At 49.7% G+C, this 19949-nt stretch overlaps 1 protein-coding gene across 4 annotated transcripts; it reads right to left on the reverse strand.

Moving 5' to 3' along the window:
• Positions 1–259: 259 nt before the first annotated feature.
• IFFO1 (intermediate filament family orphan 1) lies at positions 260–16631 on the reverse strand. 4 transcript variants are annotated; one of them, XM_084612754.1, is made up of 9 exons: positions 15734–16631; positions 8068–8128; positions 7887–7982; positions 7382–7522; positions 6289–6473; positions 5111–5231; positions 4049–4141; positions 3656–3786; positions 260–1053 (listed from the first exon to the last, which is right to left on the reverse strand). In XM_084612754.1, the coding sequence occupies exons 1-9, from the start codon at positions 16462–16464 to the stop codon at positions 951–953; spliced, it is 1662 nt and encodes a 553-aa protein (XP_084468880.1). In that variant the 5' UTR covers positions 16465–16631; the 3' UTR covers positions 260–950. The 4 variants fall into 4 exon arrangements, with proteins under 4 accessions (XP_084468880.1, XP_084468879.1, XP_084468882.1 ...); XM_084612753.1 differs by having other exon boundaries at positions 4049–4144; positions 15734–16629; XM_084612756.1 differs by having other exon boundaries at positions 6289–6449; positions 15734–16628.
• Positions 16632–19949: the final 3318 nt, after the last annotated feature.

Consider the following 19949-nt stretch of genomic DNA (forward strand, 5'->3'; position numbering starts at 1 on the left):
TTTTTGGTTGTTTTTAAAACAGAACCTAGCACATTTGAGTGCTACCACAATCAAAATACTAAGTGCAGTTCCTGGAGGGCAGTGTGACCGCAACAATGGAGCCCTCTTCTCTTCCCCACCATGTTCTAGCAGAAGCTGCAACAACAGACTCTTCCCTGCAGCAGTGCCCAGGCAGTGCCCAATCTGGACTGCCTACAGGAAGCTTCCTGTCAGCAGTGCTCTCCAACTCCCACACCAGATAAATAAAACCCCACACAGCTGTAGAAAAGGGCATTATTGTCCCATTTAATGAGTCCTAATTTCCATCACAAACACATACACGTGTCATCACACCAGAGATGCGCAGCAAAGCAAAGTGCATGGAGGTGGCAGGGGGCAGGAGCCAACAGCCCTTTCCCCATCCCCAAGGAGAGACGAGGCTCTCGGTACCTTGTGTGCTGTGGCACAGGGACCATGTGAGTGTTCACTGAGCACAGAGGACAGAGAGAGCCCAGCACTTGGCCCAGTTGGCACCAATGTTTGCAGATGGGCACAGCTCCACTTCTGAAGCTCTACTTCTGAGCAGCACAAGGGGTGCAGAGGGAGATAGGTCAAGTATACCAGGACAAGGGACGGATGCGGTGGGTCTGGGAGGTCCCCAGGAGACAGGTCCCAGGGGATGCTGCTATAATAAAGTTGGCTCCTCCCTGTCTAAACCCCAGTAAGATCCACGTGGGGGAGGAGAAGACAGAGGTGGGGAGAGGGAAGGGGACCCTGTGTGAGGGCCCTCAGCTCCAGCTAGCTGTTCTCATTTACAACATGTCCTTTTTGGTTCCCCACCCCTGCCCCAAATGAGGAGAGATTTGATAACAGAGTTCTGATGGTGGCTCCCTGTCCCTGTCAGTCTCTCCCAGCCACAGTTCAGACACCCCTGCTCTCTGCCTTGCCAGGAGGGGGCAGGGCCTCTCAAATTATCTGATAGAGGCATCCGTTGGGAGGTTGTGATTGGACTCCTCGGTATCCTCATTCAGGGCCGGTTCACTGTTAGAGAGTGGTGTGAAAGCAGGAGACTTTCTGAAAGAGAACAAAGGGCAGGGGTCACGTGGGCACCAGATTTGGGGGAGGAAGGAGGAGGGAGAGAAGCAGAGCTATTATAACTAGGGCTGTTGATTAATCACAGTTAACTCATGTGATTAACTAAAAAAATTAATCTCGATTAATCGCAGTTTTAATTGTACTGTTAAACAATAGAATACCAATTAAAATGTATTAAACATTTTGGATTTTTTTCTATATTTTCATATATATTTTGTACTCTGTGTTGTAACTGAAATCAAAGTGTATATTATTTATTACAAATATTTGCACTGTAAAAATGATAAAAGAAATAGTATTTCAATTCACCTCATACAAATACCATAGTGAAATCTCTTTGTCGTGAAAATGCAACTTAAAAATGTAGATTTTTTTTTGTCACATAACTGCACTCAAAAACAAAACAACGTAAATCTTCAGAGCATGCAAGTCCACTCAGTCTTACTTCTTGTTCAGCCAATTGCTAAGACAAACAAGTTTGTTTACATTTATGAGAGAAAATGCTGCCCTCTTCTTATTTACAACGTCACCAGAAAGTGAGAACAGGCATTTGCATGGGACTTTTGTAGCCAGCATTGCAAGGTATTTACATGCCAGATATGCTAAACATTTATATGCCCCTTCATGCTTCGGCCACCACTCCAGAGGACATGCTTCCATGCTGATGACGCTTGTAAAAAAAAATAATGCGTTAATTAAATTTGTGATCGAACTCCTTGGGGGAGCATTGTATGTTTCCTGCTCTGTTTTACCTGCATTCTGCCATATATTTCACAGTATAGCAGTCTCGGATGATGACCCAGCACGTTGTTCATTTTAAGAACACTTTCACCGCAGAATTCACAAAAGGCAAAGAAGGTATCAATGTGAGATTTCTAAAGATAGATGCGAAAAGTACAGAACCCGAACCACCAAAAAAGAAAATCAACCTTCTGCTGGTGGCATCTGACAGATAATGAAAATGAACATGTGTCGGTCCGCACTGCTTTGGATAGTTATCGAGCAGAACCCGTCATCAGCATGGACGCATGTCACCTGGAATGGTGGTTGAAGCATGAAGGGACATATGAATCTTTAGTGCATATGGCATGTAAATATCTTGCAAAGCCTGCTACAACAGTACCATGAGAATGCCTGTTCTCACTTTCAGGTGACATTGTAAACAAGAAGCGGATAGCATTATCTTGTTCAGCATTGGCTGAACGAGAAGTAAGACTGAGTGGACTTGTAGGCTCTAAAGTTTTAAATTGTTTTATTTTTGAGTGCAGTTATGTAAAAAAAAAATCTACATTTGTAAGTTCAACTTGCATGATAAGAAATTGCAGCACAGTACTTGTATTAGGTGAATTGAAAAATACTATTTCTTTTGTTTTTTTACAGTGCAAATAATTGTAATAAAAAATAAAATGAGCACTGTACACTCTGAATTGTGTGTTGTAATTGAAATCAGTATATTTGAAAAGGTAGAAAACATCAAAAAATATTTAAATAAATGGTATTCTGTTATTGTTTAACAGTGCAATTAATTGCGATTAACTTTTTTAATTGCTTGATAGCCCTAATTATAACTGATACCTAGGAGGTGCTGTATAACCAGATGGATTCATCAGGTAGTAGAAGGGGTGCAGTTAACACTGGGAAGTATATACGTGACATTAGATGGGTCCTGTAGAGCACCACTAGAGGGCAAGGGGTTTATATGGAGCCTAAATAAATGCTGGTGCCAATGATGGGGAGCTTTGCTCAGAACAATATCCTGGCAGCACCCAGAGGAGGGGGATATGGAGGAGGGAAGTGACACTGTGAACTCATTCCAGCAGGGCCCAGCCCAGAGCTGCACTGACTTCATACTCCCACAGGCCAGCAGAATGTCCCAGCAGATCAGTGATGCTCTATTCCAGGTTCTCTTTAGACAGTGACATCATCTGTCAAAGCTGACAGCTGAACATGATTCATCTGCCATAGGCACCTGGCACCAAATTCAACTCCTGTGAGGAGTCTGCAAGGCGGTTACAGCTGATCATTCAGAGTCCAATCCAGTTGTGACAGCCAGCCCAGCCCCTCACCCATCAATGCACTAGCTCCCCTGTGAGAACTGGGAACAGACCCCAGGAGCCTCAATTTCCAGTCCCCCTAGTAGCTCCCACTCTTCTCCCAGCGCTGGGAGTAGAACCTTGTCTGTGTGGGAGATGGAACAAACCTCAGTGCCTTCCTCTCCAAGTACGAGGCGCATTTCTTTGACTTTACCTTCTCTAACATAAGATATAGAGCAACATGTAAATTCAGAACAAACAATGCCGCCCCCTCCTCCCCCAAAGCACTGCACTGTGCACACTTTGCTCCCTCGGGAGAGGATGAGTGAACAAACAACACGTGACAAACACGTGGTCAGGATGCTTAATCTGGAAGGCATTCAGATACTACAGTGAGGAGTGCAGTACACAAATCTATAAAGCACAGAACTGAATTGAACCCAAGAGTCCTAACTCCATCCCCTGACTCTGAGCCACTAGATCCAATGCCCCTCCCAGAGCTGGGATTGGAACCCAGGAATCCTGGCCCTCCCTATCCTGGAGCTCACCTGTCTCCAGACTGGGTGATGAGCCGGCGGCAGGTCTCCATCTGCACATCCAGCCCACGCTTCATGCTGCACATTTCCATGTATTCATGCAGGTGCCGATTCATGTCATTCTTTGCTGTTGCAAGCTCCAGCTGCACAAGGGGGAGCAATGAGGAGCTGAACCTGCCGGTGTGGCACTATCTGTGCCACATGGGAACACTGCATACTGTCCCAGCCAGCCCGCCAGAGGACACTGCCTACCTTCTCCTCCAATCAGGGGACACTGCCCAGCTTCACTAGCCAGTCATAGGGCAACATCCACAATTACCAACTTTCTTGTCCCGCCTGGGGTCTATCCCTACATCTCCCATCTCCTTGCCCGCCCCCATCTTCCCCACTATGTCCTTCTCCTACCTCTATTTGGTCGATGGTTTCCTGATATTCCTTTTCACGGCTCTTGAAGAGCGACTCTGTGTCCTTAATCACCTTCTCCAGACAGTCATCCTGCTGCTGGGGGAGAAGAGGGTGCCATGACGTTTGGAGACAGGGCAGTTGCCAGACATCAGAAAGCACAGCGTGAGAGATCAGAGAAAGACCGGGCAGCACCAGAGGGAGCAAGGAAAGGGTAGAGAACAGAGACAGACAGTGACACAGGATAAGGGTGGGTGTGTTCCCAGTTCACATAAATCACATTTAACAGGCCACAACTACAGCCTGTCTCCATGTTTGCATTCACTGGTACAGCTACATCTGTAGACACTTGATCAGCCAGGGCTCTCCCGTCTAGCAGCAGGGATGGGACAGACAGCCTGGGACCACTGGCAGTGGGAAGTTTTGTCCTGAAAAAGCACAGCATTGCCCTGAGACATTGAGGATTGTGGCAAAGAGACAGCCCCCCATCGCCAACAGCCCCCCCAAGACCCCACAACTGTGAACCCACTAGGGTCAAGGGGAGCAGCTGGAGTGCTGGCTATGCAGGGGCCTTGGCCAATTGGACTTTCAGGCCTCATCTTAGGCGGTGCAGAATAAGTTTTCTTCTCACTCAAGGGGCTGATAGTCTCAATGGCGGGTTTAAGGGACAGAATGAGAGCAGCTAAAGATGGCACCTTCCCAGCTGGGTAGGATTTTTTCTATGCTTGCTGGTTTTGGCAAGCACCTCTGACAAGAGGCCTTAGGCCAGTCTGAAAAAGAGATCTGGGCACATTTTACAGGGGCAGGGTGGTGTAGATAACTGGTTGGGGGAAGGCCATGTAGGGCCTAGACAGGGGTGTTTGAATATTCTGTATTTGAATGAGAGCTTCGGGGTAACAAACATTCAAGACTGCACGGCAGCGGAGAACTATCCAATCCATTAGAAATGGGTGAGTATTTGTGTAGGAATTAGCATAAACAGGAATGAGGGATCCACACTGTACCAGAGAGAGAGAGAAGGGTAGCTGGAGATGGGGTATGACTGGAGCATGAAGCTGGTGTTACCTCCCCCTGCACCTCCGCAGCTGCTATGGCGTATCCGGAGAAATCCTCCCAGAGCAGCAGCGTTTCCTCTGTCTCCTCCCATGTGAGACTGTCACAGTCATCCTCAAAATCATACTCTCTCCTGGGGACAAGGAAACCGCATGTCAGCAAAGAGAGGGGAACTCTCCCAGTAGGAAGAGCTACAAAGTGTGAGGCTTCAATACTAATTGTGGTGGAATTCCCAATCCTGGCCTTTCCCCAAAGGAAGGTGCTGTTTTTGAAACTGTGGGTTGTGACCCAGTCCTGGGTTGCGGAATAGAAGGTACTGGGTCACGGCAGCTCTGGTCAGCATCGCCGACTGGGCCATTAAAAGTCCCATCGGCGGTGTTGCCTGGCTAAGGCAGGCTAATTCCAACCTGTTCTGACACTGCGCTACACCCTGGAAGTGGCCAGAAGCAGGTCCGGCTTCTAGGTGGGGGGACCACAGGACTCTGCGCGCTGCCCCCACCTCAAGCACCAGTTCTGCACTACCATTGGCCAGTTCCCGGCCAATGAGAGATGGGGGGGGGTGTGCCTGAGGGTGAGAGCTCTGTGGAGCCGCTTGCGTGCCTCCGCCTAGGAGCCAGACCTGCTGCTGGCCACTTCTGGGGCACAGTGCAGTACGCGGTGCCAGGGTAGGCAGGAAGCCTGCCTCTGTACCCCGGCTGCGCCGCTGACTGGGAACCGCCAGAGGTAAGCAGGTGCCCCAACTCCCTGCCCCAGCCCTGAGCCTCCCCTCACCCCCAAACCCGGAGCCCCGTCCTACACTCCAAACCCCTCATTCCTGGCCTCATCTCAGAGCCTGCACCCCCAGCCCAAAGCCCTGACCTCCTCCTGCACCCCAACCCTCTGCCCCAGCCCAGAGCCCCTCCCACACCCTAAACCACTCATCCCCAGGTCCGTTGGGTCATGGGCATCAACAATTTTCTTCAACTGGGTTGCCAGAAAAAAAGTTTGAAAACCACTGCTGTAATGAATTCGGAAGAGCCATTGGCTGTGGGGGAGCTTTCAGCTACACCAGTCCCAGCCTCTCCCAGCATGGGGAAGAGCTGTAGGGAACAGGGCAGGAGAGCTGGCTATGACAGAACTCACAGCGACTCCAGTCCCAGCCTGTCTCAGCAGCAGGTGTGGGGCATAAGTAAAGGCTGGGTTACACTCACAGCTGGTTCAGCATCCTCTGCATCTCCTCATTGATGCTCATGGCTGTGGTCTCTTCATCTTCCTCCTCTTCAGGCTTTTTGGAGGCATCGTTCTCAGACAGTGAAGTGTCCTCGTCACTGATCAGCTTCCGCTCCCGCTTCCGCCCCGCCGTGGCTGGGACCTTAATGGGAGACAAGTGCAGAGACTACAGAAACAAGGCCGGGTCCAAGGTCGGGTTGTTGAGAGGAGATGAAGGGGAAAGGAATGGCATAGGGGTAGGAAGATAGGGAAAGTAAGAAAGAAAGAAGGAAGAAGAGAGAGCGAGAGAGAGGGGCTTATTATGATCAGGTTAAAGATGGTGCAATGGCTAAAATGTGATTTTAGAATATTTTAAAATTAAAAATTATGCAACTAAAGATGGAATCTGTGAACCTGATGAGAAGAATGTGGTTTAATTGAAGAACTCAACTCTCCCCGCCCCCAGATCCAGAGACAGAGGGAAAGGGAAAGGCAGAGAGAGGAAGAAGAGACAGTCTAAGTGAAATATGTCAATATTTACAGTCAAACCTTAGTTTACAGAAAGTGTCTAAATTGTACATATTCTTAACTGAATGAAACTAACCAGCTGCCTCTGTAGGGGGAAGGGAGAGAGAGTGAGACAGGGACAGAGCAAGCGAGCGAGAAAGAGAGAAAGAGAGAGAGATAGGGACAGGGACAGAGAGAAAGGCAGAGACAGAGAGAAGAGGGGGTGGAGAGAGAAGGGGTTAGAGACAGACACTTTGCACCATGTCTCCCTCTTCTGCAGCTGCTCCCCTATTACTCAGGAGTCCCAGTGCCCAATATCTCTGAATAATGAGTTGGGTGGGTACTCCTAATGCCTCGAGTAAAGTCTGCAGCTCTCAGCCTCCTCCTCTTGCCTCTCTGCCTGTTGCTCCCCACCCCAACACATGTAACCCAATATGGAGAGCAGGTGAACTCATGGAACAAGGCTTATAGTGACTGATCCCCTCCTCTGCAAGAGGCATGTAAGTGCTTTTGTCTCTCCCCCTTGGCTAGAAGCTCCTTCCCCCAGTGGTAGCTGTTTCGCTTGGGACAGCAGCAGGTGCATCTCACCTGAAACATTTTGATCATGTCCTCACAGTTACGCTGCTGTGCCACGTCACACAGCTTGGCTGTGATGTCAATGCGCCGACAGATATCCATGTCCACTTTCATGGCCTTCTCTTGGATCTTGGTATCCAGCTCTGTGAGATTCTGACCCAGTGAGAACCAGCCCAGCACATGGTGCAAGGGGACAGAGGAAAAGGATAGTTAGACAAGGCACACGGAACCCTCTAACACAGAGTCCTGACAGAGAATTCTCCTGGGCATGGTGAGGGAGATCATCATGCTGGAGGCATTATAATCAAGGCCAGGCACTGTCAGGGCATTGCTGAGGGAGCTCACGCTGGAGGCTTTCCCCATGCACTCAGGTTGGGCACTGCTGTGTCACTCTACAGACATTCCTTGTTTGGCATTACTATGAGAAAACGCACATCAGCCTGCCGAGCCATGGGATGGGTTCACAATGTCTTGGCTAATGGCTGAGTGTGTATGCTCGGTGGACAGGGGCACTCACATTGCTCATCAGTCCCTTGAAGACAACCAGCTCTGCCTTGAGCTGCTCCACCTTCAGGGCTAGCTCCTCCTGGCATGCTTCAGCCTCCTGGGCCTCCTGCTCAGGGGGGAAAGGGAAACACTGGAATCAGTGCCAGGGAAATGAGGCTAGGGTGCAGGGGGAGTGGGGATGGGCCCCTCACCTCATGCAGCTCAGTCACTTGGTCCTGCAGCTGGACACGCACAGTATACTCCTCTTCCCACCTAGTGAGACAAATGTGCCATTTACACCCTGCCTACCGCACAGCACCCTCTGCTGGGGAGGGCAGAGCTGGCAGCTGCAGGTTGCCTTCCTCACTGCTGAACTGCACACTACGGGATCCACTCTAGTCATACAAGGAGTATTGGAAGTGGGGGAGAGAATTTGCTCTGGAATTTGCTGCCCTTCCTTTCCAAACAGCTACAGCTGTTGGATGCATGTCACGCCTTCCAACCATGAGCTGGTCCCTGCCACAGACTCTACTGATCTCACTCAGAATTCACCAACTGTCTTTCACGTCACAGTACGGGGCCCTCAGGACACCAACCACAAGCTGTATTTAGCAGCTGAAACACACTCCCCAGGACCAGATTAGATCAATTGGCAGATCTAGCCCATTGTCCTCTCTGCCCCTCCCCACCATGCCAGTTCAGGCGAGTGGCCTCCAGCCTGGGCTATACTGGGTTTTGCTGTACAGGCAGTAACAGGCGTTGGGCTGTATTGGGCACTGAGGGGCTGCCACAATCTGTGCTGTGCTTGTGTTATATTTATATAGAGATATGCTGTGTTATTAAATGGGGCTGTACTGGGACAGTGGATAGTAGAGCTCTGCAAAGGGCTCCACTATACAGGGCTGTACTGTGTTGTGATGGGCTATGGCGTGTGGTATAACTGGCTATGCCAGTGGTGGGCAAACTACAGCCCGGGGGCCACATCCGGCCCTCCAGATGTTTTAATCTGGCCCTTGAGCTCCTGCCAGGAAGTGGGGTCTGGGGCTTGCCCTGCTGTGGTGCTCCAGCTGGGGAGTGGGGTCGAGGTCTTGCCCCACTCTGCATGTCTCCTGGAAGCAGCAGCATGTCCCCTCTCCGGCTCCTACATGAAGGGGCAGCCAGAGGGCTCCACCTGCTGCCCCCGCCCCAAGCGCTGCCCTCGCAGCTCCCATTGGCCGGGAACCGCAAATAATGGGAGCTGCAGGGGCAGCGCCTGTGGACAGGGCAGCATGCAGAACCGTCTGGCCACACCTTCGCGTAGGAGCCAGAGGGGGGACATGCTGCTGTTTCTGGGAGCTGCATGAGGTAAGCACTGCCCTGAGCCTGCCCCCCTCAACCCTTCCCACACCTCAACCCCCTGCCCCAACCCTGATCCCCCTCCTGCCCTCTGAACCCCTCGGTCCCAGCCTGGAGCACCCTCCAACACCTCCAACCCCTTGCCAGCCCCCCCAGTGGGAGCCCTCCCACCCTCCAACCCCCAATTTCATGATCATTCATGGCCCTTGTGCCAAAAACTTTGCCCACCCCCTATGCTATCATCCCGTGTATTGCACTGCGATAGGCTGTGCTGAACTGGCCTATTTTATGTTAGGTTGTATTGGTTATTCAGGCATTATGTTACACCAGGTTGTACTGCACTGCAGCTGGGCTGCAAAGAGCTGTTCTGCCCCGGTTATGTTGGGTTTCGATTGGTTGCACTATACTTAGGCTGTATTATGTTGCAAAAGACTGCTATATTAAGCTATATTTCTCTGCAGCATGCTGGCTATGCTGCAATTATTGCAAGATGACTGGCAGTTTTATGCGGGTTGTGTTGTGCTGCAATGGGCTACAATACTCTAAGCTATATTTCATCACCATGTGTTGTGCCATTCTGTGCTATATTAGCTTGTGTGGTACAGTTTTACATTGTGCTGTATTGCAGTGTGTTGATCCATGTTTGGTTATGTTGTGCTGGGTTGTATTTCACTTTGCTAATTAACGGTATCCTCTCCCATCTTTAGTTCATATTGGTTGGTGGTGCACTGTATTGGCCCCTGCTCTATTGTGTTGAACAGTGCAGCACAAGGTTGTTGCTATTCCACTTCCATTTCCTTTGGGCGAGTGGAATTTTCTCATTGGGCTGGGCACTCATTATGAGTTGCCAACTCTTGCAATTTTATCATGATTCTTGCAATAGTTGGTGTTTTTCTTAAAGCCCCAGCCCCTGGAGTTGTATAATAACATGAAAGTCTCAGCTTTCATTTTTATCGTAGCACATTTCTAGTGCTCGTGGCTGGGCAGAAAAGTTTGAAAACGTGAATCCTAAAAGCTCAGAAACCAGAAGGCAAATAGAAAGAACCCCACATTTATTATCTCATGATTTTTAAGCCAGGCTCCTGATTTCTGGCATCTGGCTCATGACTTTGGAATACCTGGGATTGGCAATATTGCTCACTCTTAGAAAATGTCCCACCCTAAAGCTGCATGCTGGGCTTTTTTATGTACCCCAGATCACTGCCCTGAACAAGCAGGCAGCCCATCCTCCATCTGCAGGAAAACAGTCCATAGGGGTTCCTCTTACCTTGATAGGAAAGAACAGGAAAGAGGGAAGAAGAAAGAGATACACAACAGAGGGAAGGACAGAGATACAAGCAGGATGTACCTTCCATGGGAACTGATCAAACAAGGTTTCCATCTCTGAGGAGAAAATGTGTTTCTCTGTCACAAAATACTTCAGTGTCTCTTCCTCTCCCTCCTTCTCTCTCCAGATCTGGCTTGCAGTGCTTTCTGCCTCTCTTCCCATCACTCAACCTCTCTCTCTAGCTCTGTCTACACTAGGAAAGTGACCCATTACTGAAACTGCTTTTAAGTAGTGATTCCCCTGAATCATTATGGCGTAGAACAGACAGGGATTTCAACACTGGGTCAGAAAATGACAGTGATACTTTGTGGAAGCAACACTTCTGTATGCCCTCTACATCCTTCACCCCCTGCTTACTCTTTCCCTGGCTCTCTGTTTCTCTCCTCCTCTCAGATACTTTATCATTCCCATCTGCAATGCACCATTCCTAATAATAACCTCCCTGAACCACTTCCCCCACGCAGACCAGACCAGCCAAGAGGCTCCAGCCAGCATCCTGGATGTTCCTGCGGACTGTGAGCAAAGCTCCCTCATGTAACCCCTTATCATCCCAAGTCCTCACGGGGAGCCACAGATCCTTCCCTTGTATCCAATGTAACACACACATCACTCCAGCACTGCAATATCCCAGTAACCTGCTCGAGGACCAGAAAATGTGAGGGAAGGAAGACAGAAAACCTGAGAGATCCTCTGCCCCATATAGACCCGGCCACCTACCAGGCAACACTAGGCCAGCATTTCCAACCCATCCCCTCCCAGACCAAGGACAACACCCTGCCCTCCCCATCCAAGCCTCATGACACCATGAGGAAAACAGCATAAAAAAATAAAATCTTTCTTTAAAAATCAGTATCAGCCAATCTGGGACCACGAACACTAAAATGCCTTAATTATCATCATGTGGTTATTGTATGGTGCCATTAGTGGGCAGAGTTAAGGTTGTTTGGGGGCTTTAAATTGTATATTTCCAACTTTAACATGTTTGGGTGACACATGTTTAACCTTAACTGTGGATTTCCTGGGTTTGTAATACAAAGATTTGGGGATAATCACGCCATCACTGCGATGTAGTTTATCCTGAATTACTGATATGGAGTCTCCATCTTAACCACATCTTATCATTTGTGTCTGGGAATACGTATATGTATGTGGGAGAAAGGGAGAGAGCAGACATGACTGGGCTCCCAGTTGCATGATCCTTGGCAGTCTGTACACAGGTTTTTTCCCCACCCAGTCTCTTGTCGCTGCTTCTCCTCCCTTCATATTCCCGATCCCCTGCAAGCTGTGGTCTGCTCCAAAGTCCTGTACATTTGAAGAGAAACTTTCCTCATCACACCGTTGGGGATCAGCAGTCTTTGGGGCTCCTTTGGCCAAGGTGCAGACACTCAGCACTGCCCTATGCCCTTCCAGAATGCAAGAGTTTAATTCCCAAAACTCAAACTATTCAAAAACCAGGAAATACTAAGTTAATGTGACTCTTCCTACAAAACACAACCGTCGCTGTGTCCCTATTGGGATGGCAATGGGAACCAGGAATTTCCTGGGTCTGCAGCACTGAAGTTTAGGGAATTCAACTCTTATCGCAGGAGGACATGAGGAACCCAGGGCCGTGTTGAGCTCCTGCAACCTTAATTCCATGGCATTACATTTTTGCATATGAACTTCCCCTGTTTTTGAGAAAGTGAGGGGCCATGACTGAAGGGAAATTTTGCAGCAGGGAATGAGGAAGGTTTCTTGGGCACATGTTGTCACCTCTCAGGCATTAGCTCCCACCTCCTCCTAGCCTCCAGCAGGGTTAGAAGCCCAGTGAGAGGAAGGAAGCGGGTAGTAGAGATATCTTGAGAAAGCTAGAGACTGCCTGGGGGATGGGGATCCCCAGTATCCAGGCCTCAAACTGTGGCCCATGTAGCGGGAAGGGTCTCTGCACTCCCCTTGCCCCCAGAAATGCGAGATGGGGAATCTCAGAAGCCCTTCCATTGATGCGGGAAAAGGGGAGCCCCACAGCCTCCTACTCCCAGTCAGGACCACAGGAGGTTCACAGCTGCAGCTGCGCATCTCAGAAGGTTCTCGATGTGGGGAAGGGGTTGTGGGGCTTCTCTTTCTCCCGTTCCTGCTATTCCTGGCAAAACAATGAAAAATATGTTACACCAAGCACATCACTAGCCCCCAGACCTGCAGCATCTCTAACCACCCCCCTGTGTCCTCCCAATGTATCCGCAGAATCACCTACACAATGCCCCTCCCAGTGCTGGGGTGAATATGGGACCCCTCCAAAGCCTTTGAAGTTTTTCAGCATCAAACCAGCTAAAACGAACTCTTGAACTGTGAACAAGCCAAAACAGGCTGGTCATACTCCTGAAGAGCCCAAATAGTTTACAGATTTGGAAACCACCAGACAGAAATTAAAGCCCAGATCCTCAAAGGTTTTGATACACCTAACGCCTATTGAAATCACTGGCCCCTAAGTATCTTTGAGGATCTGGGCCAAAGTGACTTGGCTAGGGAAACTCAGGAAGTCTGTAGCAAAGTTCAGAATTGAACATTGGGTCTCCTGAGTCCCCATTAGTGCCTCAGGGGTGGGCTAGTTCTCCAAAATACCTCAGAAGGATGGCCAGCTCCAGATGTACAATTTAAGTGACTGCTAACCACCACATAGCCAGTCTGTGGAGGGGCTTCAAGAACAGAAACCAGTTCTCCTGGGTCCTACTCTTCATTGCCTTAACCACAAGACCATCTTGTTTCTTCCTACAATCTGTCCTTCATTACCACACCTATTACACTGACATTCCAGCTTGTGTGACTACAGCCCCGGGGAATTCAGTTTTAGCATGCTAATTTCAAAAGGCAAAGGGCTGAATGGATGATACTTGAGTTTTCCATATTAGAGACCTGGGTTCTATTCCTAGCTCCGATAGCAGTGACACTGATCTGCAAAAAAGGGGTAATGGTGGCTGCCTGCCCCTAGGAAAGGGCTCTAAGCATACACTTCATAATAATAATAATAACACGTATGACGCACACAGAAGAGTAACATTAGCAGTCCATAGAAGAGAAGACGAACTCTTGAGCTTCTGTTTCCTAGTCAAGTGCACCTTCCTCTGAGTATCAGGTATTTCATAGAACAGTCTGGTCCCCCCAACCCCTTCCTGTTCCTTCCATATGTAGCTCACAGCACTTCAGCTTCCCCCTCCACAGAGACAAAAAGAAAGCCTGATTATTTTTGAATTATTTGGATCTTGGCACCTGACAGCTAGGGGTTAACAGAACTATATGTTTTATTTCAGAGTAACAGCCGTGTTAGTCTGTATTCGCAAAAAGAAAAGGAGGACTTGTGGCACCTTAGAGACTAACCAATTTATTTGAGCATGAGCTTTCGTGAGCTACAGCTCACTTCATCGGATGCATACCGTGGAAACTGCAGAAGACGTTATATACACACAGAGATCATGAACCAATACCTCCTCCCACCCCACTGTCCTGCTGTCTTCTATATATATATATATATATATATATATATATATAATGTCTTCTGCAGTTTCCACGGTACGCATCCGATGAAATGAGCTGTAGCTCACGAAAGTTCATGCTCAAATAAATTGGTTAGTCTCTAAGGTGCCACAAGTCCTCCTTTTCTTTATATGTTTTATGTGGATACTGCCCATAGTTTTGCCCCTTTCATTGCTTAAAACATCCTCCAAAAGCAACACAAGAACATTGTTTTTTTTTTAAATTTACATGTCATTTGGCTGTGGGAGAGGTGGGGAAAGAACTTAATGTTTCCAGGATCCCTTAGCCAAGTTACCCCAAATTTGCACCCAACTCCACCCTAGGCCCTGAACTGGAACCTACTTGTTTTCAGGCTGATCTTATTAAACATGTGAATTTTAGAGCAGTTTAAAACTTGACATTAAACAGAAGTGTGGTTGTCCTCTTAACTATAATAAAATAAGGAATTCCCAGTGATATCGAAAGACTACCCAAGAACTTTTGGCACAAGCCAACCACTAGCTCCAGGGGGTCACATGGAAACTTTCTCTGGGACAGGTTATCCCATCACTGCCCCCTACAGGGTTTCCTGCACCTGCCTCTGAAACAGCTGGTGCTAGGATACTGGACTAGATATGCTACAGGACTATGTTCTTATATGAGGTTTGGAGAGGAAGGACAGGGAGAAAGGGTGGCCAACAGATAGTCCTATCAAGAATTTCTCCAGAGCATTCCCACTACACAGCAAGGTCCCTTGGTCTTTGACACTGAACTACCACAGTCTTGGAGACTCTCTCTCTTTGCCCTCACCTCCAGACTTCATCTACTCCCTGTCTCCAACTCAGCCCCCCTCCCTGGTCCCTATTTCCCTTGCAAGCCCAATCTCCTTACATGCTGTATCATCTTACTCACTGTTGCTAACTCTCAATTTTTTTCTTAAAGTCCCAGCTCCTGGAGTCATGTTAGTTCAGAAGAATCTCAACTTTCATTAAAAAAGTTTCAGGCCCTCATGGTTGGGGTGAAAACCTGGAGAATGTGACCTAAATGCACCATGAATGCTCAAAAACCAGAAGATAAATAAATTATTATCACTACAAAAGGTTTCTCCCCCCCCTCCCCCCCCGCTCTCCTGCTGGTAATAGCTCATCTTACGTGATCACTCTCCTAACAGTGTGTATGATAACACCCATTTTTTCATGTTCTGTGTGTATATAAATCTCCTCACTGTATTTTCCACTGAATGCATCCGATGAAGTGAGCTGTAGCTCACGAAAGCTTATGTGCAAATAAATTGGTTAGTCTCTAAGGTGCCACTAGTACTCCTTTTCAAGATACATGAAAAGAGCTCAGTATTTACCATTTTTAAAGTTTTTGTGATTTGTATCCTGATCTCGTGATTTTTTGGAACGAGTCATGATTTTGAGTGCTTGGAGTTTGCAGTCTGCATTCACCCATGTCCCTTTGCCCCACCCCTCTGCCTCTGCTCTCTCACCTGTGCTAGTAGTCACCTACTCACCACCCTCCTCCCTACCTTACACTCCCCTGCAGCCCCTCCACTTTTTCACATTTAGCTGTATTCACCCCACTGCTCCCTACCACTCCATTCTCTGCACCCTTCTCTTGTCTGCACTGACACATCTCCAGTTGCCCTGGGGCTGCCACTCACTCCCTGCCCCCATTCTCCCTTTAGTCTCCTGCCTGTGCTGGACTCACCCTGCTCCCTTTCTCACCTGCGTTTGTACTCGTCGCGCTCCCTCTTCACCTTGGCCAACACATTGTAGAGGGCCCGGATCTCAGGGGTGATGGTGTCGATCTGCACGCCAACCCCGTCAGGGTGAACCCACGAGACCCCCGGCCCCTGAACCAGGGTGGTCTCAGGTCCTGGGCCCAGCCGACGGGCCTGCGAGAAGGACCAGATGGTGCCTGGCATGAAGCAGGATGAGGATGAAAAGGGGCTGCCAGACAAGGGAGGAGGCTGGGAAGAAGACGTGAATGGCACCCCAAGGTGGCAGCTGGGAGAGCCCAAAACCCTAGAGGGGGCACAGAGCCCAGCTGGCCGGGGGCTGCCCAGGGCAAGCCCCAGTGGGCGAATGGGGCTGCTGAAGCTGGTCTGCACAGCCTGATCCCGGCGCTGGACAGCCCGCAGACGGCTGCCCCCCTCCTCCAGCGCCTGCTGCAGCTGTTTTTCCAGCTGCCGGTTCCTGCGCTCCAGCTCGTGCACCTTGGCCAGGAAGCAGCGGAAGCGCAGGTTCAGGGTCTTCAGCACGTTGATGTTGGAGCCCAGGTCATTGCGGAGGGCCATGGCAGCAGGGGGGGCCGGGAAAGGGGGCACTGCTGAAGCGGGGCCCAGCTCTCCGCCGAAAAAGTCCCCCAGGGGCGCTGGTGGAAGCGGCTCTGGCTCAGCCAGGCCCTGCTGCTCTTGCTGCAGGAGGAAGAGGTTGGGGCCGAATAACGGGTTCATGGCTGCGGCTGGTCGGAGCGGGCGGCGAGGGGAGCGGGCCGAGGGAGGGGAGCGGGGGGGCCGAGGGGCCAATCAGGACCCTGGCTGCTGCAGGGCCGCTGTCAGGCAGAGGCGGGCTAGGGGGAGGGAGCTGCGCGGGGAGCAATCCCAGGCTGAGCGAGGGAGGAGAGACGGAGGGAGCCGGCTGCCGAGGCGGGGAGGCGACAGGGCGGCAGCTTCCGCTGCAGAGGGGAGGGGTCCGGGAATGCAGCAGAAGCGCTGATGGGGTAGGCGGGGGCCTGCGCGCGGGGGGGGGGGGAGAGTGTCGGAGCAAGGCCCAGAGCCGGAGCGCGGGATTCACGTGCCCCGCCTGCGAGCGGTCCAGGCTTTTCCCTGGGGCGAGGGGTTCTACCGCCCGCGCAGGGCTGGGGCGGAATCATGGGCACTCCCCGCTTTTCAGACTGGGGCAGCCGAGCGCTCGTCCGTCCAGCCTCGTATCCTGTCCCTGGCAGTGGCCAGCGGCAGATGCAAGAGGCCCTGCAGGAGGCAGCGATGAGCTGGATAATCTGCCTTTGCCTCCAAGGCTCTCCACAGTCCTATGAATTATTGAGACATCCAGCCCCTGCCTTCTCGCCAACAAAAGCCTTGATTCTCCTACAAGCCCTGGGTGCTTTCTCCTCTGCTACACTGAAATCTAGGGGAACCTCCCTCTCCAAGCTTATCCACTTTCAGCTCCATCTAGACCATCCCCATGGTGCCTAGAGAGAGTCGCCAGCTGATGATGGCTAGGCAGATGATTAGCTGAGATTTTGTCTATGCAATGACATGCTGGTGCTGGGTTCCAGAGTGGCAGCTGTGTTAGTCTGTATCAGCAAAACCAAGGAGGAGTCCTTGTGGCACCTTAGAGACTAACATTTATTTGGGCATAAGCTTTGATGAAGTGGGTTCTAGCCCATGAGATGTGCTGTTACCGCAGCTTTTCACCTCCCACCCCAAAATGGCTGTTTAACTCACCTGTTGAGTCTTGCCTTTATGACTATGCTCTGAGTATTACCTTTACTATACTGGGATTCAGAGGAACTGGGGGGCGGTGGGGGGTCTATACCCAGCTCTGCCACTGACTTGCTGGGTGACCTTGGGCAAGTCACTTAATCCCTGTGCCTCAGTTTCCCCCTGCAAACTGGAGATTCAGTCTTCAGTGACATGATCACATGCTTCCCCCCCCCCCCCACAGGACCCCTGTCTCATTCAATGCACAGCATGGAGGGTGCTCACTAAATGAGCAGCTATTGTATATTTTATTTACTCCGTGTACAGGCCCAGGCCTCATTCACTGCACACTGTTCAAACCCTGCTCTGAAGACAAAAATTATTTATTTCCTCTTGGGCTTTTCTGCAGCTCTCATCACTATAATATCCAAATGCTTCACAAACTTTACAACAGCCCTGTGAGATGAAGGGGTTTTATCCCCCTTTTACAGACAGGAGACTAAGGCACAGAGTTTAAGATCAGAAATGCCCACTAATTTTAGGTACCCCATTTGAGACACCTAGGACCTGATTTTTCAGAGTACTTAGAGCTACACTGCTCAAAGTCCAGCACTTCTGCAAATGAGACCCAGAAAGTGAGGAGCACACAATTAGTAACCAGCTGTGAAAAGTCTGGTTGCTGTGACTTGCCCAGCATCACACAGAGGCAAGAATAGAATTCTCCAGGGCAGTATTCAGCTGCCATGAGACCATCCTTTCTCTTCCTGCAATCCTTTGCCTTCTTCACACACCTAATTTCTGCAACAAATAAGACATGGGGTCCTACAGACAGTAGTCTCCTTCACCACACAGAACAGGTCCATTGTGTGCACTGAATGAGGCCAGGGATCCTATAGAAATAATAGTATGTGATCACATAATTAATGCACCATAATGCATTTGCCTAAGTGGGGGGGGGCAGGAGGGGGCATGCGAATTAAAGTCAAGCAGGCAACCTTAATTATGGCACTTCCTAATTTATGTATTCTTGACTTTGCAGCCTGAACAATATTCTTTTAACCTATCATCCTCTCCAGTTAACCAGTTGCTTGTTAATTTTTCAGTTTGCTCCAGCATCTTTTCTTTTGCAGCTTTAATTTTTGACAGAGCCTCAGCGTTATTACCACAAAACAACAAGTATCTCGCAACATCCTCTGCAGTAAAGACTGAGCCAAAGAAATGATATGCATCTCCACAATGTCCTCATCACAGCATGGCTGGCCCCTGTAAATTACGCAGGTCCACCACTCCTATGCCAGGCAGAACAGGTACAATTAAAAGAGCAGGGCAATAAAGGACCAGTGAGAACCTAGGAGGAGGGAGACCTGGTGAACTAGGGCTGGCAGTCTCTGTGGAAAGCTGCAGAGTTCTCTACAAGCCCTCCTGGGGAAAGGGGGGATTTCTCAGAAAGCCAGGAGAGGGGCTAGCCTGCTGACTTTCAAGAGTGAAAGTCAGTGGCGGGAGGCTGAAAAGGGCTGAAGCTTAGGAAGCTAGTGAAAGGGCTGGCTGGCCTTCCTCAGCTAGAGAGTCATGGCCAGAGAATGTGTGAGATGGCTAAAGGTGAAGAGCAGCAGGGGGACATGCTTGCAGGCTATTTGAGCCAAAGAGGGCTGAGGTGTAGGGAGGGACATAAGCTGCACTAGAGAACTGGGGCATGCTGAGACTCTATGCAATGTGCTCTCTGAACTACAGCTCTGAGACTTGGGCTATGGTTTACATGCGTGGGGGTGGCTGTTGTAATAACTCCTCAAGACTATTTGTATGCAGAAAGAATGTTTGGACTATTCCTGGGGACTCTGAAGGAAGCAAACAGAGTGCTGTGGCCTACTGCAGGAGGGTATTCCAGGCAGGGCCATCCTGACATTCCTTAATCTGTGTATTTCTTGATAGGCCAGCATATCCCCCCATTCCCTGGCTGCCTCCCTGCTTAACGTACACTGAAAAATGTTCTCCACTGGTGATGGGTTGGGCTATTTGTACTTTCCTTGTCCCTGCTGCAGTTCCAGCTCCTTTCTGCTGGGTTCCAGGGCTTGGATTTCCATATTTGGAAGGATGCCTGGTTGGCTCAATAAACCTTTGATCCTTGCCCTTTAGCCATCCTGCCTTATTTAGGGGTTACCCTGCTATTTATGGTAGCTGCTTAGGTAGCCTCCCTGATTAACCTAAGGATTTCATTTGTACATTTGATGGTAGAGCCTTTTTGACTAGCTTCATTTTATTAATATCTCCCTTTCTACAGTGCTATATCACCATGCCTCACTTTGGGCTCTTTCCTCCCCTGGGGATGTTAAACCTCATTGATAATGCGGTCACTATTACTTAATGGTTCAACTACAGCTACTCCTTGAACAAACCCCTGTATGTCACTTAAATTTTAACTGCCTCGTCCCTTCAATGTTCGAGCACTAGCTGTTCCAAGAAATAATTAAGGTGTCAAGAAATTGCTTCTCTAAACCAATCTTGGCCTTTGAGCAGTT

Source organism: Lepidochelys olivacea (assembly GCF_965140295.1).
Source record: "Lepidochelys olivacea isolate rLepOli2 genome assembly, chromosome: 1".
NCBI lineage: Eukaryota > Metazoa > Chordata > Testudines > Cheloniidae > Lepidochelys > Lepidochelys olivacea.

What these genes read in the sequence shown, in the direction of transcription:
- IFFO1 (XM_084612753.1), bottom strand. Translation starts at nt 16,464, where the DNA reads ATGAACCCGTTATTCGGCCCCAACCTCTTCCTCCTGCAGCAAGAGCAG. An exon ending in AAGTGACTGAGCTGCATGAG is followed by an intron (nt 7,983 to 8,067) that starts GTGAGGGGCCCA and finishes CCCCCTGAGCAG; the next exon opens with GAGGCCCAGGAGGCTGAAGC. An exon ending in ATCACCCAGTCTGGAGACAG is followed by an intron (nt 1,054 to 3,655) that starts GTGAGCTCCAGG and finishes GTTCTCTTTCAG; the next exon opens with AAAGTCTCCTGCTTTCACAC.